Source organism: Mastacembelus armatus, chromosome 23 (genome assembly GCF_900324485.2).
Source record: "Mastacembelus armatus chromosome 23, fMasArm1.2, whole genome shotgun sequence".
Lineage (NCBI taxonomy): Eukaryota > Metazoa > Chordata > Actinopteri > Synbranchiformes > Mastacembelidae > Mastacembelus > Mastacembelus armatus.
The window spans coordinates 6229420-6253629 of record NC_046655.1 but is presented as its reverse complement, the minus strand read 5'-3'; the positions used below and the strand labels follow the sequence as shown (position 1 = coordinate 6253629).

At 39.1% G+C, this 24210-nt stretch overlaps 1 protein-coding gene across 1 annotated transcript in view; it reads right to left on the bottom strand.

Moving 5' to 3' along the window:
• Positions 1-4525: 4525 nt before the first annotated feature.
• Positions 4526-24210, bottom strand: part of tafa5a (TAFA chemokine like family member 5a) — a 130935-nt gene continuing 111250 nt past the window's right edge. The window contains exons 3-5 of the mRNA XM_026327062.1: positions 15968-16095; positions 9106-9319; positions 4526-4698 (exon numbers count right to left, since the gene is read on the bottom strand). Of these exons, the coding sequence (XP_026182847.1) occupies positions 9311-9319; positions 15968-16095 (137 nt within the window). The 3' untranslated portion in view covers positions 4526-4698; positions 9106-9310. The remainder of the gene's footprint in view (positions 4699-9105; positions 9320-15967; positions 16096-24210) is intronic.

The window sequence follows — 24210 nt, the reverse complement described above, 5'->3', positions numbered from 1 at the left end:
AGAAGTAAAACAAAATAGATCAGACTTTAACCTTTATCAAAACTATTCCTACACATTTTGTAACTGATATATAAATTGCATTTTTATACCATTACATTTTGTGAGGGTCTAGATGATAGTAATCACAACATTATTAAACATTACTCTTTATTTGTAATGCTGTCCAGTGCATACTATGTAGTATGTAGTTGTTTATTTGAAATTTTCCAGCATGCTAAAAAAAAGAATTATCCCTTTACAAGCTGAAAATCTCCTTCCATATTATGTTAAATACACAATTTTAAACACCACTGGACTATCTAAAACATACATATCTGAGAATAAGGCTCTTTTTCTTAATAAAAATAATCCATGTATGAAAATAAACAGGGCAATGTTGCTTTAACACATCTAGAAACTGCATGGTCCTTAAAGTTTCAGAGTGCTGTCTCTGAGCATATTATAACTTGTATAATGTTGCAGCTGAATTGCTGTTTTTAAGCAACAGCAAAAACAATGCTATAATGAGCCCTACTCAGCTTTGAAGACTATAGTAATACAGTTATTATTATGGCAAGTGCCATCCAGCGGAGTCGACTCAATAGCCCTTGAACACTGTGCTGGAAAACCACGTGACAGCATTCATCACGGCACCAAAGAGTTCCACTAGAATGCATAATTGCAGGCTTACAGTACATAGTTTAATGCTTTCAGCTGACATTTTCTTTCATTACCAATGCCCAGTTACTGCATGGAGCTCTTTTCATCCTTATCAGGAGCTTTTTCTTGCACTTGGTAAAATATATATATTTAAGTAATTAGCTTCATTTAATTCCAGTTGACATTTGTCACCTATGTCCCTTCTCTTTAAATTTTTTCTGATGGTTTTCCAGTTTTCCGTTTGTGCTGACTGTATTTCCACCAAATTTTATTTATCTTGTATCTTGTGAGGTGTATCTTGAGTCAGAAACTGCTGCTGATGAATGCCTGTGTAGCACAATTAGACGTCGTGACATTGTACTTACCTGACTTTGCATGTTATTTGACTTTTCTTATTCTCTTTTAAATCTTTGATTTGGAATGAATACTGTTTTTTCCCCCAGCTGTCTGTCTCTCTTCCACTGTGAGCTGGAGTGAGCTCAAGCCTCTATGACCCACAAACTGAAGACATTTAACCCCATAATGGTCTCTTTGTACCATTTGAATATTCTGAGTTGTCAGATCTTAGCTGCAATTAACAAAACTGAGCCATGTGTGTCACTCATTTAAACCATGTCATACTCATGCAGAGACATTCCCAGGGTGTACAGCTGCTGTCAGATCCAGACTGCTTCAGGTGGCTTCCTTCCAAGAACTAAGCATTACAAATTTACCGAAATGTTTCTTGGCAAGTGATCGGTTTATGATGGCGTTTTAAATGTAATCCAGTTCTTCTTATGCTGCAAGTTAGCTTCAGATGGCTTTAAGGAATAGAATGATGTAAAATAATACCTCATTAAAGTTTAAAGACTGTAATAATTTTATAGAAACAAACTTTACCAATTGGTTGAGATGTCCTTTAATGGGAGAAATGGTATTTCTAACAGCTCTTTTTTGTTTTTTTAAAGCAAAGTGCAACATTATTATTGAATATAATGTTTCTGGTTATAAATTGTTGACATATCAAAAATGATTTTTCAATTATTTTTAAGTTTTCCATAACAATACATGACTAACAGTGGTGTTAGTACAATATTCATATCTTTACCACAATGTATAAAGTCTGTTACAAGAAAAAGCCATGCATTCATCATTCTGCTTAAAAGGAAAAGAACAAACTATAAACATCAAAATATACTTGAAGTACTAGCATTTCAGAATATATATTCTTTCTAATTATTGATGTGTTAAGATGTACATCACTTTAATGTTGCAGCGTTAAAGGTAGAGCTCATTTGAATGATTTTATATTCAGCTGTGTAGCTTGTGAATTTAACCCTGGAGATCAATATTGTTTTTTCCTGGTGCATCATGAATTTTGTTTACTGTATTTTTTATTATTAAGCTAAATCTGAAAAGTCGCTAGTGACTAAAGTTAGTAGTGGATTAAATATTTGCCTCCCTATTTGGGAATTCTGCTGACACTTATAATAATGATTCAACAAAACAAAATGTACACAGTAACATTTGTGGACTTGGGCTGGTTGAAGCACAAACAGTGTCTCTGGATTGAAGTTACAGAAAATACTCAGTTTTGTAGATACTGAAAAAAACTTCCATTTGCTTCTAGGTTATTTTAATATAGTAATTTTAATTTGTGTGTGTCATTTATTCATGTTTGGAGAAAGAAATACTTAACATGTTAATGGTTAATAGTTAATGGATTTTTAGACACTGCTCTTGGTCATTAAAGGCAGGTAGCTACGAGGTATATTTTATTACATTTTAATGGAGTCAAAGGTATGCAGGTTATTGAAAGTGCACTTTTCCTTTTAATGGACATGTCAACCATTTGGTAGAGATTCTTAATTAAAAACTGAAGGAAAAAATATTTTGTTAAGCTCTAAAAACAGTATGCAAATACACAGATGAGCCAAAATATTATGAGCACTAACAGATGGAGCAGATAACATTTATTATCTCATAACAATGGCGCATATCAAGATCTGGGAAGTATAAGACTAAGTGAATGCTGGTAGTCAGTGTGTTGGATGGGCAGGTGTAGTCAGGCTGTGTACAGAGCTCTGTAGCCTTAGACTAATGCTAGGCATAACATTTTGGCTCATCAGTGAAAAATTTCCATTGCTTTTTGCTGGGAGCACCACAGGGTGTAATATTGTCTTAATATTATTGTCCAGCCAGCTTCACTTATGCACTTACTGACCCCTGGCATCTGTCAAGTGTAACTGCCTCTTAGTCACTAGAGCAGCAAGAATTATATGCCCATCTCAGAATTGGCCTTGATCCTTTTCCCAAGATAAATTTCCCCACCAAGCGTCTTGGGATTCAAAGCAGAAATGATGAGATAAATTGTCATAAACTCATCCGATCACCTGGAAAAGTAAAGGAAATTTTCATTTACAGTCACACATTTTTCACACTTGCAGTAAATTCGTTAAAAGTAAAACCAGAATTTCCCTTCCATGATCCTGAACAGCGAGACCAGCTAAATTTGCAGGGCACGTTTCTTTTGATGTATTTAATTTATTCTTAAAATATTTTAGGATAAAAAATGTTTGTCAATTACTCTAATACTTCTGCAGTGCTTCCTCTGCTTTCTTTTTCTCCCTCTCTCTCCTTGTTGCATCCCTTGCCAACAGAGAGAGGCTGGATTTGTGTGAATGAACACAAGCACAAAAATAAATTAAGAGATCAAAACTCGTAGAGAGGAAATGAGTCAGTATTCCACACTGTGTACAATACAATATCATAGCAAATTAGCAGATTTCAATGGCTTCCACTGACTACCATAGATTTACAATGTTCAGTTGGCTGCAAATCAGTCCTCAATAAATTGTGTCACTTTCCACTTTTTTTTTTCCGTTAATGATTCTGATTGACGGTGACTTGTAGATGACCATGAAAAGAAAGCGGCTACTGAGGTGTGAACAGAAAACCTGGGACTACGAGCCAGCAGTAATGAGAACAACAGCATTTGTTCACATTCTACTAAACTGCTATTGTGACCACATTTTAAGTCCAATAAGCTTCTCTACAAAGGTACAACATATAAAACTGTTAAATATATAACTTTTTAGGGCCTTTCAAAATACATTTAAGGACATTTCTTTACTCCTTCTTTTCAGACTCAGCAGCAGTTATACTCTAGATATTCATGATTTCTTTGATGTGTTTCGCAATCCATGACCACCCCGACAATTCTTCCTGCAAGCTGTCCCAAACATAGATACTGAAAAATGCAAATCAATTTTTTTTTTTTTTTTTTTTTTTTTTTTTTTTTTTGATACACAGTTATACGTATGTAGTACCTATATCTCCAGTTCCAAAATACAGCGGTGGACTAAGTCTGAAAAAAAAGTCTGCAAAGTTTTAAAAGTACTCCTTTGTTCACAGTACATGTACCACCGGGCGCAGCGTTCAGTTTGTCTGCTCGTGCACTGTCTCTCTGTGGGGGTAGTCGCTGGCCAGTGCTGAAACGAGTAGTAAGCTTTTGAAGTCTGTGTGTCTTTGCCAGATGGTCCACTCTGTCATAATGATCATATTTGTTGTTTTGCTCTTTGGTCTATAAAAATATGGGAGGTTTACTCCAGCAGAAGGCTTATTCACAGCAGAGAGCGCTCAGTTCGGTTGTTTTGGCCTCGAGAGGTGGTCCGAGAAGCAACGGGGTCTGGTCTGTAATGATCCCTTCTGGAACTCTTGTTCAAGAGGCTAGAAGATAAATGTGGGCAATCCCTTTATTGAAAGCAGTTAGCAGCTCCAAACGGAGGACTTCCGATGAGGCAAAAACCATTCATTCATTCATTTTAAGGTGTCCGAACCTCCGTGGCACGAACAGCCGCTGCTAATTTCACAGAGCAGGCAGATAGATTGGACAGGAGGTGGACGCAACATGTTGACCCAACGACAGATAGCAGGAGGGAGCAGTCACAAACCCGGAGGAGCTGGTCACAGGAAAGAGGAAGTGTTTTACAGTGAGTAGCTTGTTCAGTGTCCAGAGGAGAGCTCGCTCCCTTAAACAGTCACTCCCAGGTTTTCCTGCCCCTGGCTGTGTTAAGAGACCTGTGAATCAACAAGAACAACCATGATATGATTGTTTTATCACACACAGTCATTGTCATTTACATGCACTTAAATAACCAGCTTAGTCAGTCAGCTTTCTCCAGCAATCTAATTTTAACTGTCATAAGGTTTGGGATTAAAGAAACGTGGTTTCCCCAGGTGGATTTCTGCTGTGCAATGTCGATTTCACTGCCATGGATGGCCAGAACTGTTTTTTTTTTTTTTATCAGTGTGAAGTGAAGTCAAGTGGTGGCTGGAAGAAGGGAGACATGACATAGAGCTATGACTTGTTTTTTTAAATAGGTCTGCCCAAAGTCAGACTCAAATTAGCAAAACTAATGCAGAGTGGCTTGTGAAAGTTGAAATGAGTATTTATTAAACTTATTAGACAGATCATGCTTGGAAAAGGAGCTATGTTGTCTCTGCCTGCGTGTCTCGCTTTCACCTGTCACTTAAAATCTATGAGCCATGCTTCCGAAACTGTTCCAGGATAGAGGAGAAATCTGGTTACTGATCAGCTGGCTGTATCTGATTTCCCTGAGTGGCCAGGTAACCTAAACGCACTGATTGCTTCCCAGCTCCTGAAGCTCACCAAGTAACCAGTTACAGCTAGGTTATTTAAATCCAATCATTTCTGTGTGCAGTAGAATATGATGTGTGAGCTTTAGATGCTGGCATGTGTTTTTTTTTTTTTGAACAGAGGTGAGGGAAAGAGCCCTGATCTGCTTCAACGTAACAAAAAGCTTTGCTTCATGGCATTATTTTAGACTCTACAAAAACTAAAGCGCAGCCTTTGTTTCCCAGTGTTTCTGTCTGGCTCGTAGTACATGCTGATCAGCTCACAGCACCAGCTTCATATTGTTATTACATTGCTCATCCAACTCTCGACAAGAAAAGTGAGTTAAGGCCTTTTCCAAAATATTAAACTATTCATTTAAGAGGGAAATATCTTTTTTAGAAGAACCATTATATTGTGTGTTGCTAAAAGAAACGTGTATACACACTGCTCCTTAGGCAGTTGAGCTGTTAATCTGGTAGCATTGTAAACATGAAAAATAAAAGCTCAACAGCTTACTCTCTGTCAAATCAAATGTTTTGCGAGTCAAATATTTAGAATATTTCAGCGGGTGTAACCCACTAACAAACCGAGCCTCACAGTGCTGAGACTGAGAAACAATTAATCTACCACAGAAAGACAAATCTGGAAGCCTCTTCACCATCTGGCCCCCGCCAGTCACACAGCCAACTTGATAGAGGCGTTGATGCCTTCCAAGACTGCTGTACTGCCACTGAAGCTTAATTCATAATAATGAAGTCTTAATGATTTTGCAGGGCGCAAATTGCCATGAAAGGGGCAGGTGTTGGATGGAGTGCTAGCATGTATCACAGAGGGACAAGGAACAGTAAACATGTCAATGAACTTGGGGTTTAATAAAGAGAATGTCATGGTTTTTTTGGAGCTGGGCATGAAATGACCCTCAGGTCTAACAACTTAAAGCAGGGGCATGACTGTGCTAACTGCTTGACTGTGGCTGCTGCCCGAACAGGTGTTTATTTGCAGCACAAACACAGTTCCCCTCTCACTGCCTCCTAGTGGCACTGAGTGGTCAGGGAGCTACTGATAAAAGTGAGGGAGTGCATTATTACTGCATGTTGATGTCGCTGTAGAAATCTCAGGAGAAATAGAATGCTGATGGATTTAAATAGATGGCACACAGTCTTGTTTTATAGAAGTCTATCTCTACTATGGCAGTTTTTTTATATTCTCTCTATGTTCCTCTGCTATTTCCTCACATCCACACTGTGGAAAATGGCCTCACACACAAACCTCATCTCAGAAATGCAAGCCTTCTATTAAAAAGAGGAACGGATGTTAGATGAATATGAGATGATTTTGCCCTATGAATAAAATTCACAAGCCCTAGGTGATTATTACCTTGGGTTTATCAGGAAACGACCATATTACTCTATTTTATATCTTATAACGGTAAGAGAATATTTTACATTCATGTGCTAGAGGAATGCAGAGTTGAAGGTAATGTGATGCAGAGCCTATTTGGCTATAGAGCATATGAACCAACTTTTAGTTGAGTGGGTCTGGCTGTTCAAACAAGACCATAAAAAAAAAAAGTCTTTCAAGTGAGACTGATAAACTGCTGTTGGTGTCAGGGTACCAGAAGGGACAGTCATGGACTGCACAAATAAGATATTAATACGAATGTGTTCATTTGTATTAATATCTTATTTGTGCAGGTTTCTCGCAGACAGTCTACTCAATACCTATCAATATGTCAATATGTCAGCAGTTTTCAATAGAAGACGAGAAAATATGATATTTGAGGGACATTACATAGAGCTTCCTGTCTCTAGGCAAAACTGAAACACTTGGATGTATGAATGAGTGTGCATGTATCTGTGCTGCGTTTTATGTGCATTGTGAAAAGTGTAAACTGAAGTTTTTAGGTAGCCATAACTGTAAGAGCTTAAGAAAGCAATATTCACAATACATATGGAGTTTCTTTCCAGCCGGGAGGTAGAGGGCTAAAAGCGAATGTGCCCAAACATATGGCCTCAGCTTGACATTTCCTCTCTCTGTGAACTCTTGCTGACTTCCCTCAAAATGTCACAGTGTGGTGACCCACGGCGAACGTGTGAAAGGGCATTCATGAAAGGAAAGTGATCTACTTTGCCTCTCCAAGCTCTTTGAGCCTGAGACGTAATTGTGAACAGTCCAGCTTTTTTAATGATGTGATTGAATTGTTTTGTCCATTTGCTGGAAGCTTTTCTACAGTTTGAACCAGCTAAGATGTCAAGAACATCACCAAATTATTGCATTAACCCTGTATACCCTGTATACTTGTTTCTAATGTTCCTGCCTTCGCTGTCTAAAGTCTCGTGCTGCGGACCACGCGTCCTTTTGGATCGGAGCATGCAAGCTGCACAATAGTCTAGATGAATATTCATAAGTGAATTTGTGGGTTAGGACTGCTCTGCAGGTTAATAAGGGAAGGGAAATCGCTCATTACACGCTGTAAAGTTGTATAATGCCTGAAGCAGATGCGGAGATCAAAATACATGAACATGTATGAACGGGCCTCCAGACACTAGGCCCCATTCCACATTAAGAGAGAGTTCAAAGCTAACCGGGGCGTTATGTCATTATCAACTCTTTCATATTTCATTTCTTCAGAACATCAAAGCAAACACAGTTCACTATCTGCATTTTACAATATGATCAGAACTTCAATGCCCAAGAGGAAACATTAGAACACGTTTAACCATGCCGGTGTCAGGCAGGAATAACAAAATGCTACTGACTTGTTTTAGATACAACAACTTGCCTGAAATATTGCCCTGTAATAGATTATATTGGTTTCTACAATGTATGGTACTTCACTGCATGGCACTGTATGGGATCAGAGCTTTTATGTTGTTTATTAAGAGATCAAATGTTTAAATCCAATGTCAGATAGCCTTTTCTGTGAGTAAATAGACAATAATCTTCTATATGATGTCCTGTGCAGGGATCTAAGTTTGCCACATGCGTTCTAAGCCACTGTCTTTTTATAGTTTAAAATCTACTGAAGATTTATGTCTGGACTGAAAAGCAGCAGGATCAGATATTTTCAAGAAAGCGAATCATAACATGGGCCATAAATGCTGACAATATTGACCGACGGAAGAGCCTGCTTTTCAGAAACTCTATGAGAGTGGGCATTTTTATGACTTTGGCCTCATCCTTTTTATTGCACTGCACATTAAATTTACAACATGGCTCTCTCTATTTCCCAATCACATGCATTAATATCAGAGTCTGACTGGCGCCTTGTTTTATTTGAGCACACAGACACCATCTGACACACTACTTTAAAGTACGATATACCAGGAATGCCAATAAAGCAGGGCAAAAACAAGATGAAAATAAATCCGGTGGGTTTTACTGTTATTGCTCCACGCATGGATTTTCTGTGGTTAAACACACACTAGGGAATTGGTGAGCTTATGGAAATATGAGTAAGCCAAAAAAAGATATCTAACAAGCAGACGGTTGTTTAAATTGTATCTGAAATTATGTCTGTGTGTGTGTGTTTCCTGTTGGATCTTCTGCTATAGCTGATCTACTAAAACTATGATATTGGCTGTAATGACTTTAATCAGATACTATGAAAAATAATAGACGCTTTAGAAATATTTAGAATATTGAATTTGAAAAAGTAGTATATGTACAGCACCTACAGGCTCAAACATGTATTCTAAAGATATTTGATGTTGTCAGTAAGAGACACAAGACTGAGTTAATTTCCCCTTTTTCCCTGTGGAAGAAACAGGCTCTACTATAAGAACTTCAGTCACAAATCAAAGGTTTTACTGAGGGACGATCCAAATTCAGGGGCTTTCCCGCTGTACCTTGCTGCCTCCCAAGAGGCCCTTGATGCTCTGTAGCTGCTTGTGTCGCTTCCTGCCTTTGCGTGACCAGGGTTTGGTGAAGTTGTTGTGATGGTGGTGGTGGTGGTAGGGTGGTGGTGTTGGTGGTAGATGGTGTTTGGCTGTCTGTCAAAGCGTCACCAATGCTCTCCATAGTGCAAGAGTGTGGAGAGGGACTCTTGTCGCGTCATAGAGCCTGAAGGGAGAGAGGGAGAGGGAGAGGGGATGGTGGTATGGTTATCAAGCTCAAAATGCCTTTACCAGTTTTAGACTCAGTCACACCACCACCACCTTTTCTCTTATTGAGATGTTTTGAGAATGTGGCTATTTGGCTTTGTTTAAACATTGAGAGGCTGTTCTGTGCTTGTTTGTCGCAAGGTACCTGTTTTGTGTTAAATCTGTTCTCGTGAAATATGGAGAAGTGGGACTAAAACAGGAGTCGGATTCGTCTTAACAGCTGCCAGCGTGAAAGCAAACTATAAAAAGGTCATATGTACTGTTTACTGGGTACTGTCCTGGGTCCAGTTTAAGAAAATTCCTACTCACTGATCTAAATGAAGAATTAAAAAAAACAACAACATTGGATTAGATAAAGAATGCATTTTCACAATGGTAAAAACAATGCTGTTGTTCCAGGCTTCTAAACAGATGACGTTCTGCCAGCAACAGTATGCTGTATTTACACTTGTGTTCCAGTCTTTGCATGTATTGTCCTTCTGTGTGTGCATATGTTGTCTACTTGTTGGAGTAAACCTGCTGCTTTCAGTGAAAGTACAGGCCAGCCACCAGTCACTCCCTGCTTTAAGAATTCAGGTACCTTTTTTACCCACTTACAAATCACATACAGTACTTTCTATCAATGCAGTGTTGACATGTGGGCTGAAACACAGATATGGGTGCTTTTATTGATTAGAAAAGGCTCTGGGTTTAAGCAACATCTTTCAGGAGATCAATCCTAAAACCTCTAAGAAGCTAAACAGATAGACTTTGTCTTGTTCTTGTTCTCTGCAACCCCCACTTTACTCTTGCTAACAATACCAATATTGTAGCAAGGTTCCCAAAATGGAGGACCTGGTAGCTTCCAAGCTGAGAGGTTGTGCTGACTTGTCTCCCTATAGAAGGAAGCTGGCAGATGGAGCTAATGGTTAGCAGCAACAGGGTCTCTTTCTCCCTTTCTCCTCTACTATCTGGGGTGGCCAAGCAGCTGTCTTCTTAGTGGTGATTCTGTTCAGCCCACTACTGGTTGTGCCTGGAGGGCCCAGAGGGATCAATTACCAAGTCTGGTACCGACCCAGAACCACAAGGGGGTGGAGGGTGAGGCGGTGTAGGTGGTGGGGCATCCCATCAGATGCAGCCTGAGCTGGCTCCACAGAGAGATGGAGAGGAAGAAACAGAAAGGAAATGATGGAGAGAGGAATGTGGGGGATGGTGGAGGGAGGTCCTCCACACTTCCTTACAAACCCCAATTGAGATTTTTCATACTTGGTCAAACACAAGCTTTCACTGGCAGATGCATAAATGCGTGAATACTGCTAAAGCTTAATAGGAGACACATACTGACCTGGGGATTGTCTAGCATAAACTGCATCCTTTTTTGTTTTTGAATTATTTGTGTGAGGATTAAAACAGCCTTTATCTCCATGCATATAAATGCACAGACGGTATGATACAGTATCTAGAGACAATATGGAATTAAACCCTCTCCCATAGACAGAGTACTCACAAAGTGTATAAATAATGCATATGCCTACGTATGAGCTCATATTATCAAATATTCTCTTGCTCAAACATATTTCCTTACTCTTTGTTCACTTGCAGAGGTTGTAGTATTCTTCCTCTGTCCTCAACTTCTATCCAAATTCCCTTCCAAACTCCTCATCTTTGTCTTTCCTCCTTCCTCCCGACCACCTCATCTCTGTCTCATCTCCTCTCCTCTCTGCAGTGAAAAAGTCTTGATTACAGTAATCACAGTCTTTCTCTCAGTAGGTGCCACTTCTGCTCATAGCACTCTGTTCACAGCCTTAAATACCCCAATCAGGACCAACCTAATGGAACGTATGATTACAACCTAGTTGGGATTTTTCGTCATTTTGGGGAGTGACTGCTACTGCTTCCCGCAATGTCTGAAAATGAATCTGAAAATGATGGTGTGTTGTATCATTACATGTGTAAAGTACAGTACTCAACAAGACATACTGATGCATTTGCCTTCATTTCAGGATAACAAATGTTTTTCTTTTAGTGACTTGCCATGTAATAATCACTTGAAAACAGCAGCTAAAGCATGTGTATCATTGCGTGCTGTGTAAACTGGATGGTAGCTGCCAAAAACATTCTCTTGGCCATTTTTTTCCTGTTGATGGATTTTGTACAATTATAAGGTAGTGAGAAAAAAGCTAGTCTTGAATGTAATTTTTATTAAGAGACACTGAAGGTTTAACAAGAGCCAATGCCTGATGTGCATCAACTGAAAATGACTTGAATAATATTTTATGAGTTGTACGTCTGACCGGTTCGATAATCTCTCTCTCTCTTTCACTCACACTGCTCTTTTCTTCCCTCACTCTACTTTAATCTTTCAGTTTTGAATTGTTCGTCTTATCAGGCTGTCACAAAAGCCGTCAGATAACCTGAGGTGATTTTGCTTTTTTCCTCTAATGGTGCACTCACTCTGCCTCTTTCACACCAAGCTCCCCGCGTCGGCACATGCAGCGAGAGATAGCGCTTTGCACCGTTTCATCTGCCAGTCTAAAATGGTGGAGGGTGCAAAGCAGAGCATCCTCCTCTCTGGAGGGAGACAGCAGTAAGCCTGTCACTGAGAGAAGGAGGTACAGGAGATGACTGCTGAGACTACATAGTGCTTTTCCAGAGTGCTTTAGAAAGGCTGCAAAGGCAGCATTTGACTATGGAAACTGTGCGATAATATGTATATTCAAATCATTTAGCATCACAGAGGGAGGAAAGTATTTTGGGAGTATGACGTTAACGTCTACTAACAAGTTTTTTCAAGGAACTGTGGGACATTTGTGTTGTCAGTAGGCTCTGACTGTTACCCATGCACTAGAATGTACTAGTTTATACAAAATGTCAGTATTATTCACATTAGGCACAGTATCTGATTTCTATTTCATTTTCCACTCTGTTTTTTTTTTTAAATTTACAATACAACTTGTTTTATTTCGTACAGTCTTTCCAGGTCAGTGAACTAAATGGTGTACTGGGTTTGTTCTGTGACAGACAAGAAATAGAAAGGATTAATTAACGAATCTGACTTACTCATGTAATAAGATAAGATAAGCCACGTGGTGCCTGAAGAACACACAGTTGACTGTTTGATTAACACATTTATAGTTTTAGAGCTTGATATGGTTCATCTTTCTGTTCAATTTTCTGTACGGCTGGTCCTTCAGAGGAGAAACTTCTCATTGTAACAGCGAGATGCTTGATGCTAAAATAAATAATTTGCTTCAGCGTCACAAGTGTACCTCAATTTGATAGGTGTCCTTTTCAGCCGTGGTTGTGCCGCACTGCTAATGAAAGTAACCTCGCTCAAAACATCAGTGTCAGCAGTAAGCAATGTACATATCAATCTTCATATGTTTTTTTCTGGAGCAGAGCTGAGAAAAATCCATACTGTGTTTTTATTGACAGGAACAACATGTACTCTTGAAAGCAAGTTCAGACTAAGATAAATACATAGAGAAGAAAAAAAGTGACAAAGGCAGGGGGAGAGAAAGTGTGGAAAAAAGATAGCAAATGAAAGTGAAAAGGGTCTGAGAAGTTGTTGAACCAAGAGAAAAGAAGTTTGCAAGGAAGTTATTTTTAAACAGAAGCACATCAAATGGTGGCCGCTGAGCTGAGTGACACTCTGTAGGTTGAGGGAGAATACGAAGCACACATCTACCCGGCTTTGCAACTCGTACCGAGTCGTGTTGCAGACTACGGTAGAGAAGAGGTCAGCGGTGTCATCCTGAACAACAGTCTCCCTTTGTTTGACAGAGAAAACACAAACTCTCCAACATTTGGCCAATACACGCAAACCGCCTCCTGACATTTGTCCAAAATAGCTCTTTATGGGGCTATGGGGCTGAGTCATATTGACTTGGCTTAGTCAAATGCCCTGAGGGACATGTCTGTTTTTCTGCATTGATGTTTTCGCACAAACACCTGACAGACAAGTCGGACATGCTCACTGGACTGTGCACAACCAACAGTCATCCTTAGGCAGTATTGGTGGGTTTAACCTTGGAAAACCTAAGGCTATTTGTTCAGAGTTAACCAATGGGAGGCTGTGGAGTAAATTGTTGTGTGTTTGCCCATATTTTTCCCTTGGGTCTACAGATAACGAGAGGTCTGTGTAGTTTTTGCCTTAGCCTTTAATCAATTTTAGGCTCTTTTTATGGTTACATGCATTGTTGTGAAGAAACATCCCAAATCTTCCTGAGTTTCCTCAATTTGAGAGCTGTGTTAGGCCAGGCCATCCATCACATGAATTTATATTTTTAAAACAATTTAAAGCAGCAGCCAGTCCTTATTGCCAGTTGTTGGAGTCTATCACAGTGAAAGGTGTTTAAGCACACGTGCGCGCGCACACACACACACAGCACAGATGAGTGCACATTGCTGTCCAGCCATTTGACTAGCTGTCACCAAGCTTAAAGTAGCCAATGAAGCAAGCAAGAAATACCTGTCAGAACCTGCATATTGTCAGCATAAGCCGATGAGAGGTACCTTGACTGACATCCTAAGCAGAATATGAAATGTACATGTAGGCCAGAGCATACAGGGCCTTTGCAGGAAAGCAGGGACACATATTCATCATCATGAATATGCAAATGGTTGAAAACACATATCAGTGAGACCATGTTAACATACACAGCCTTCGAACACACAGAGACTGCCACATTTGCATACTCAACCCCCTCCAACACTAGCTCTTACATCTGTCAAATATAATAAATGGATCGGGCTATGTGCTGCCTATAAGTGTGTGTATTGAGGGTCTCTTTGCCTGCCCAGATAACCATAATTACATTGTAGGTGGAACATGTAACAGCTGTCACCTCAGTCTCACCCATACCTGGTTGTGGCTGACACCACCCTCCACAATCAGGGTGGTGTCGGGGTGTTCAGAGACACATATGACACACAACACAGTAAGAGCACAGGGGAAGCAGCTGACTGATAACAAACTGTTTCACGTGAGTTCATCACTATGTATTTGTGTGTATTTCTGTGTTTGTATTCCAGCAGGAAGGGATAAACAAGTTAGTCAGCTGATGACTAAATCATGACAGATGCATTAATGCTTCCCCACCGGTTCTCAGTGTTCACTCATTGACATTCACAGATAGGGCAGTTGTGTTGTGTAACATGTTTCACAACTGAGACCTCTCATACTGTCACGGTATGGACTGTGTATACAGACAGCAGAGGAGACGTTTTTCATCTCTTGTAAAGCAGTCAGCGAGGTGAAAGTAGGGGGAGTGTGTAAGGAGGTAGGAAGGTGTGGATGTGTTTGTTTTGGAGTTATGGGTGAAGTGGAAAGGAGGAGGCTTGGAGAGCTGGAGATGAGGTAGGAGGACAAGCGGGTGAATGAATGGGCGGCATCTTACCAAATACATCCCCATCTGCTGCCATCATTAACATTAAGAGCGTCCCTAATTCAAGCTAATTGCTGGTGACGAGGAAGTAAACAAACTGTGTACTGTTTGTGGAGATGAGCTGAAGACAAGGATGTGTGGGAGTGAAACATTTTCAGGAAATCGTGAAGTGAATGCTTAACTGGTTTCTGCAGTTTCAATATACTTGTGGCTGCTAGAGTACAATCTTGCTTAAAGGCACAATAAAGAACTTCATTGGCCAAATTAATTTTATGCATTTCAACATAGTGTTGTTTATTAAAGCAGGACATTATACGTTTTTGCTGAACAGGGACTCTGTGATCATAAGTGCATTACATATTCAAGCAGTGTTATGTATTAGGTGTTAATTATAGTGAGAAACCCATAGAAAACCAGCTCTGTAATAGGCCTCAGCTCTAAGTAGCATTTTAGTGTGTTTGAGCTCATTTTTGGTTTTATGTCCTACAACTTTAATGTGTATGTTTGTGTGCTGTATATATTTCAGCCACATCAGTGAAAATACTGTGTGAACTTAGCATTAGGATGATGAACATAGTAAACATGATGCTCCACAATTTGCCCTGGGGTTTTGTAGAGACCAAATCAGAGCTAAAGGGACAGAAATATGACTCCAAATAAATGCTTCGTTTGTCATGTGTAAGCCACACCTACATTATTTCTGAGCACTATGTTAACAGCTTCTTCAAATGTCCCTAAGTGGCCAACAAATCAATTAATACTGCTAACTGCTCAGACATTATCAGGATTAGGTGACTTGGCTGGGAGTGAGTGGAATGGGACTTCAAACAGGAAACAACCAACATGTGGAGGTGCAGAATGTCTGCGACAAGCTGGAAAAGGTGGTGTACCAGTTACCACAACCTGAGAATAGTCATAGAGACAGAAATTTAATTTGAAGTCATGTGTGTGCGTGACTTCATTAGCCACCATCCCACACACAGTAGTTCTTGAAAAAGTGTACTAGGTTCAACAAAGGTTTGTTTTATTGCTTTACTCCAGAATATTTTATTTGTGAGAGGCGTCTTATGTTTCTTTCAACTTTTAAAATAAATTTTTTTCTTTTAATAATATAATATGTTGGACTAAGAGTGTATATATGATTCAGATTTTTTTTTTTGTACATATATGAAGACACATATATGAAGTGAAAGCTTCAAATTCTATCCAAATTTTTGTAGCATAAGAGAGCCTGAGCTCACCGTGGTGGTTTTGACTCGGCCTCCGGGCTGTGTACAAGTCCAGCCAGATTTATTGACTAACAGGTCGCAGCCTTCGTCCTCCAAACATGGCACCATCTCACACCACTGCTTTTTCCGAACAATACCAGCTGCAGAGAAGACAGAGAGAGAGAGAATAATTAGAGAGGTGAGATAAAAACAGGAGAAATAAACATGAACAGAAACGATAGAGGAAAATGCAGTGATGTAGAGATTAAAATGGAGAGAGTGGGTTGGGGGATTACAGATGGAGGGAGACGGATATGGGCAGAAATATGACAGATTGGAAAAATGATGGAAAAGGGGAGATGTGAAAAAATACATAAAAATGGAATGGAAAAGATTGAGAGATGCAAGGGGGTGGAATGGAAGAGATGAGATATGCAGGTATATGAAGAGCAATGAAGTAAAGAGACAATTAGAGAGATATGAGAGCAGGGGATGACAGTGAGAGATGAGGGAAAGATTGAGAGAATCAGAGATGGAGAGAGCTGTGATCAGTCAGGTAAATAAAATCAAACATCACAAATGATTTTTACAGCCCTTCTAGCATGCTGCAACTTTTCAAACAGGTGAATTATTCTGTAAGCCCTGTACATGAGACAGTGACAATATTACTCATAGGTTGCATGCAGTTTTAGCAGCCTGTGACAGTCGATGTGTTCCAAATAGTTTGTCGTAACTACATATTGTAATTTGTAATTTTTTGAACTTCAACTCAGCCTGTTCTGCTTTATTTAAGTTCCAGACTTTAGTCTTTGAGTTTCTACATTTCCCAGAAAAGCCTCAGGCTCCACCGTATTACATTCGCTTTTAGTGTCGGCTTCAGATTTTACACTGAACCATAATAATAATTCTGATAAATATAGCAACAATTAAATCTGACATTCAGAGACAGTGAATTTGCAGCTGTAGTGCAATTTTTCAGTTCAACAGATTTTTTTTTTTTTCAAGCTGTGTATGGTTTATAATCTGCACCACATTTTGTCTGTGTCCCAAAAGTACAGAAGTCCCATATTCTGTTGGCGGTATGGAGATGATGAAGCCTGCTATGGCATTCCTAGGAAAAAGTTTGTACACTGAGCTGTACTGTGTACTCATAGATCCTTGTCCTGCTGAAAAAGCATTTTTAGTGCAAGGACAGTGACAGTACTCCCATTTATCCATCCATCCATCCATCCATCCATCATGTATACCTGCTTATTCCTATTTAGGGCCACGGGGATCTGCTGGACCCTATAAACAAAATATCTACATATTTTTTACATTTCTGATTTATAACCATTATGCATAGTTAGAAAGAAGCCTCTGATTTTGACACCTAAACCTGAAGCCTATGGCTATCATCAAACATCACATCAAATTAAAAAATATATATATATCCACATAAAAATACAAATAGGATTATAAACTTGTGTGGGCCTGATCTTGAGTATAGTGTTTCTTTAGTATTTCATAGTACTTTCATTAGACCCTGATGCAACAGCAGCCAACCACTAATAGAAAATCAGTCATAATTTATGCCTGTTTCTGTGAGAGGCAATCAGGCATGATAAATCATCAGCATTTGAACAAACACAAAGGATCACAAATTTACATTAAATACGTGGCTTTTTGAAACACTTGTGCTATAGTAAAATATTTCCCCTGGAATATAAATGAATAATACCCAAAATAAATGTACTACTCAAAATATAGACCGTCTTCTTTATACTTCTAATACATTAAAGGTAGCCTGTTCAGATTTCACTGTACACAGACATTATTTCTGTAAAGAAATATAATTTTGTTTTCATAAACAGAGTTTGTGGAAATCATGGATTGAAAAAATATATAGAAAAAATGGAATTTAAGGGTTATTACATACTGTAGATGCTATAATGAAATGATTTTTGGTATAATAACACACCACTCTGAAGATAAGACATCTAATCACAGCCCTTTGTCTCTCTGGTAGTCTTATAAATCTAACACTGCATGAAAAAAGGAATTAAGAGTAAATACTAAGCAGCCACCTGAATATGCAAAGTCTGAGACAGAAATGAGATTCTTGACCATTACAGAATGAGAGCAGAATAGAGGAAGAAGGATGCATAAATTTCTCCTCATATTCATATGCATTTATGGGTGGAAAATAACATTCTCTAATGGATAGCAGTGGAACTTGGAATGAATTACAGAGCATACATACATCATATTGTTTCACCATGCCGTTCATAGTATGCTGGCTCTCTTATAAAACATATGGGAATTGTGCTCACTTCCACATCTATAAATTTGCTCTAAGGGCACCTTCAGTAGCTGTCACATCAAGACATCATCAGAACGCACTGTACCCAATGCTAATATCTGCTCACCATAAACAATATCTATATATCAAGGCAATCTATGAAATATGTATACCTTCTCAAGCACTATATTGCCATATAATGAAACAATACTGTATGTCAGCTCGGTAAACAGTAAGCTGGCCAATTGACACCCATGTAAAACATTGTTACTCTTGAGTGGCTTTTGCTGACATGCTGCTTGAAGTTAAATTATTTGGCGCTGCTGTAGTTTGCCCCAAGGCTAACAATCTAAGATGTGATTTGAATACTCTTCAGGCACATTTGCCATCAGGCTTAGTTAGATGACACTTCATAGGAACTCGTTTGTTTTCTCTACAGATGTTCCTCAACTTCTAGCTTCCTTTCAGTTTGGCATGCATTGTGCATGAATACTTATGTTTATATATGCTGACCATATTATTGTGCCAGCTCTGTCAAATGGCAGGTTGCCTAGCAGTTGCATTTGATTTTCAAAACACATTCTTATCGTATCATTTCGTAGTATAGAAACATCATAATCAAGTAAAACAAGTGAGCTGACAGTTTGTTAACCGGCCGAGCGTAAGCCCAGACTCAAGTACCCATCCAAAATCAGAAAAGCAATCCAGTTTCTCAATAATCTCACTCTTACTCAGACTCTCTAACAGTTGCTGCTTTCAGGCGTCACACTTCAAATTAAAAAAAAAAGTTCAAGAAATCGTTTTTTCCATTCACTATGGCTATTTCACCAAGTGTCTCTTAAAAACTCTCCTTCGACACACACAGACGACGGCTCCTCTCACTGTTGTCTTTTTTTAAGGATCAATTTTATATTTTTAGCATTTGAACAAATTCATTTATTTGTATTGTGAAGTGTGCCATTGTATATAAATCTAAAAGACAATGTATTGTGAGGCTTTGGCTACAAGCAGCAGCACCTCAGCAGCAGTGGGTGTAGAGTAGGGGAGAAGATGTAAATCAGGCTTTGTAAATGGAAAAGGGAAGCAAGAGAGCAGAAGAGAAAATTAGAGGGCATATTGAAAACACACCATTCACTGAATGAAAGGAAAAAACTTGTCAGATTTAATATCCCATGCCCTGGCAGATTTTTTTACCTTCCTTTTGCTATTTAACACACTACTGTGAATTTATCTAATGAAAATTGTCAGCAGGCTCATTTATATAATTCACTAACAGGCTGTGTTTCACTTGTGAATTACCATCCGGTGGAGTGACCCTCAGCTGATGAAGATGTATAGCTCCATGTGGTAAATAATAGTAACGCAGGAAGGCCACATCTTAGTCTGCGTTAGATTAGTTCTCACGGTTGTGCCAGATGAATAACATGAAATTTAGTGATGGAAACAGACATTGCAGATTGCAGAACAGATTTACAGATGTTTGAGGAAAGATTAATGGAGATTTTTCCTGCTGACATCCTAAAGTTATGACAATTATTTATCAGTATTTTCACATTATGGATATGATGGATTAACCTGCAGTGTGAAAGTAGTGACAAACCCACAGATGATCACTAAATTCTACAGTTCGCCTCAGTTTTGTGAAGCTTTTCAACTCAGGTTTTGATTTGACAGGCAGAACTTCAGTTTTTTCGTCCTCTCCCATCAGCGTCGTTTCCAGCCACACCAGACAGCTGCTTTCACCAACAAAGCACGTGCCGTACACAGTTAGCACCAAACGCAGAAAATTTGCAACCAGTGGAGTATTGAGCAGCATATTTAAAATAGTAGTTTGACATTTTGGGAAAAAGTTGGATGAGGAGATTGATATACCTCTAAGAGCTGGGATACTTAACATGAAGACTTCAATGAAGTTTAAAAAATCCCAAGTACAGACAGGCTTAGTATTTCCTCTCACTGTTTATGCAGAGTGACATTGATCCTCTCATCCAACTGTTTGCAAAAAAAGTAAATCAGCTAATTTCCCCAAATGGAAAAACAAAAGTACATGATATTTTGGGGCCCAAACTAAATCTAAATTTGTGCATAATATACTCAAACATTCTGAGTGGGAATCCTTTAAGCAACAAAGTGAATGCTGCTTATTGTCTGATTCAAAGTTATAAAGTTATACTTGCATTACTGTGATATTAAGGCCAACCGAATCAATTGAACTGCATGATTCTTAACATTTTTTTTTATATAGATTAATATTGAATCTGTGTTAGAGCCATTGTACTGTACAGTGTGCAGCAGCCTAAATGTTGATTCTCTAATTTAAAAAAAAAACAAACAAAAAACTCAGGTGGAAATGAAGTGTTTTTATTTATTTATTTATTTATTTTTAGCTAAAATGCGACTAGTCCAGTCATGGTGATTTATCTTAGGACCAATCACAAACCCTAAAGACAAGTTAAGACACAGCTCTTATCCATTAGATTTAGATTCGCATCACTAGCTAAACTCATCTCCCAGAAACATCTTGGCTGATAATGACACTATCTGTTACCGTTCAACCATATCACTGCTGTGCTCAAGGGAGGGCAGGGACATATGATAAAATCTATATGATTCAAGGGTGATATGAAATAAAAACAGCCCTTAAACATGTCCACCCACCCACACATGGAGACAGCTCAGCAGCAAATGCACCAGTGAGCATGGACAGGCAGGCATGAGGAGAAATAAACACACACACAGATTTAATGCTATGTGGAATGGAAAGGTATCCATTGTGGTTTCATCAGCAGGAGATAAGGAGCAGAGAGCGAGAGAACATTATTGCATCCTCCATGGGGCACTTATCTTCCTGCCAAAAGGTAGATCACCATCATGTCAACAACCAGCATCTTGGCTTAATAAATTCCGTCGGACACCATACCAAGTCTGAGATGGCAGGAGAAAGATGGGTTTGTGTGTCTGTATGTGATTAAGGGTGAGAGTGCACACGGAGAAGGAAGGCACGAAACACAGTAAGAAAACAAAGAAAGAAAGTCGACCTAACGATTAGATCAGGTACAATAAATGCAGTGCAGCAATCTTCAAGAGATGGTCCCAAGATAAGAAGATGTGCTAAAACAATTACACACTGTACAGATCAGATATAGCTGGAGCAGGTAGCAGAATCTGCAGTATGTCAGAGGCCACTGATGTTGGACTGTAGATATGGTTGGGCTGCACCTCGACTTTAAGAAATGCAACATTTTCAAATTAGCTGTATTTCCTCTCTGCTCTTTCTTAGTCAGAGCTTTCTCTGTGTAGTTCTTCTCACTCTTGTGTGCACATTTCCATGTAGCACATGAAAGCATGTGCACACATAAGAAAACATGTTGCAGTTGCTTTAATAATTAGTGATTTGGTGCTTTTAGATCACCCTGCGTTGTACTTAATTTAAGTTGATGGGAATAAGGAGGGGATAATGGAAAAGCTACAACACATACATACTATTGTACACACCAGGATTTGCACTATACATATGAAAACATACCCTCAGAGGTGCATACATGCTGTAATCTCTCTGCTGATGTGTCAGGCAACAATGTCAAATAAAAGATGGGCTGAAAATGCCCAGCTTAGTGCCATTAAGGCCACAAGATTCGCTTTCATCATAGAAATCCCCTCCTATGTCTCATTTTACAGTGGATCCACTATCTGGATAATTAACTGTAGTATCTGACCTCCTGTGGTACGCAGACGTTCCCTAAACCTGAATCGAGCCTAGCAGGAATTAGGAGGAGGCTTAGTGGAATGTGAGAGAAAAACGTAATGCAAAGAAATAAATCCCTGCGCTTTGTAATTAGCCACCAGCTCTCAATCCTCTTTCCTCTGCTCACAGCTTGTCTCCTCTTAGCTAATTTTGTCAAACACAAACACTGTTTTCTCTTGCTACACTCATATGTCTGCCTTTATTTCTACTCTTTGAATCTTTTTTTCTCTCTCTACACCTCTTTTGCCTTCCCATGCTTGTTCCTTTCCACTCTATTGCATTGCCTGATTTTCATATGATTATTCCACCCGTTTGGCGGCCTTGATGAGTATCTGCACACTAAAAGCTGTCAAGCCCCTTTTTAAAAAGCCTGAGGTTTTTTTAGTGAAGTGAATATTTGTGTCCCAAATAGCTCCTCTGCACTCATGAAGCTTCAAGAGGCAGAAATAATGAGAAAGCACGCTGACTGACATTTCCAGACCTCAGCCATTGTGTTGGTGCACGTATGCTTGTATAGGTGCCTTGAGTTTTGTGTGTACTGTGTGTGTGTGTCCCCTAGGCATATATTGTAAGATCTTGAGCAGAATACTTTATAAAGCCCCTTCATGCTGTTTTAAAACTTTGATATTACAAACATGAAACAGACATTTTTAATTTTCAAAAACACAAGAAAATGGAAACCCAAAGCTTTAATGTGATGTTCATTGCTCAAATTTTCCCAAACAGATAACTGCTTCCTCACAGTCGTTTGATGTGCTAAATGAACATCTTTAATGGGAAAAGGCAGTAATGCTTTACAACTGGCTTCACTTCAACTGTTGTGAAAGGAAAGTTCTCATTTTTCAAATTAAAGTTACCCTTTCTGAAATGGATTATTGCTTTCAATCTGTCTCTTTGTGATGCTTTCTCCTTGTTTTTTTACTCTCTTCCCTTTACTTTTGTCCTGACTAAAAACTTCTATAAAAATACTACATTTTGGCAAAGCACTTTGCTTCAATCTAGTCAGTGTTTTAGTGTAGGGACCAGTGCTACTGATGGTACAGTTAAATGACAAGATTTATACCACTCTCTTCTCTGTATGCTAAATATAAAATCATAGCTAGAGTGGAAGCTCCAGGAAGTCACTGCATCTGGCCAAGAAATAGTCCTGAACATCCCCTTCAGACCGCCACTTGTTTGTACAAGGTTTTTATACAGATGTAACAGTATATAGTGTGTTTATTATTGAGCTATAGAGGTGTTGGGACATGGACTTGGCTACCTCACTCTTTTCCCCTTGTCTACCTTAGTACTAAGCTAGGCTAAATGGTCTCCTATCTCTAGCTCAATACTTGGACAGAGTGAAATCAGCTAAGTCAAATGGCTGGTGGCTGTAGTCTCATATGTACAGAGAGTATAAATCTTTGCATGTAAGTGTAAGCAACTATTTCCTTTAAAAATCAGCCACATATGCAACATCTTTGCAGCAGCTTCCCCCAAAATGAATCGATAATACACATAAATTATACTACAAAATAACTTACAAATATAAAACTTATTTTATATTCTTATTTATCAGAGAACATGTCATTTTTGTACTGGCTCATGAAAATTCAGAAAATCATAGCATTTCTTTGCCTGCACATGTCCAAATGTCCAGGTGCCACATTGCTGCTTCCAGCCTCACTGCATACTGTTTATGCCATGTGGTGCATAACTGGCAGGTTGTATGGTGGGCCATTGCTCCAGGCTTGTTTTTCACTTCTGTGTATGTGTGTGCATGTATGTGTTTGTGTGTACTGGACACCAGGTACTGCTGATATCGTTCATTCACAGATGTGCTCTGACATTTCCTCACAGCTGAAAGCCACCACAACCCCAGATTTCTGGACATACACACACACACACACACACACACACACACACACACACACACACACACACACACACACACACACACACACACACACAAAGGAGAGCCCAAAGGCACTGGGAGCCAGAGGAGAAATATCAATGTGAACAGGAGTCTGCGGAAAAGAGATCATTTAACACCAGTGTCTACAGAGACCACAAGTACATCAATTATGGAGGTAAATCTCTGACATATACACCTGCAAGCAGCTGATGAACGCAAATGTACCGTTGCTTCAACAAACTCTGGATCTGTGTGCATTTCAAATTCGGCAACCCTTTAAGGCAGAAGATGGTCCAGCTGAAGACAAAACACCCAGACATAAGCAGAGCTATGCAGTAAAATGCAGTGAGAAATGC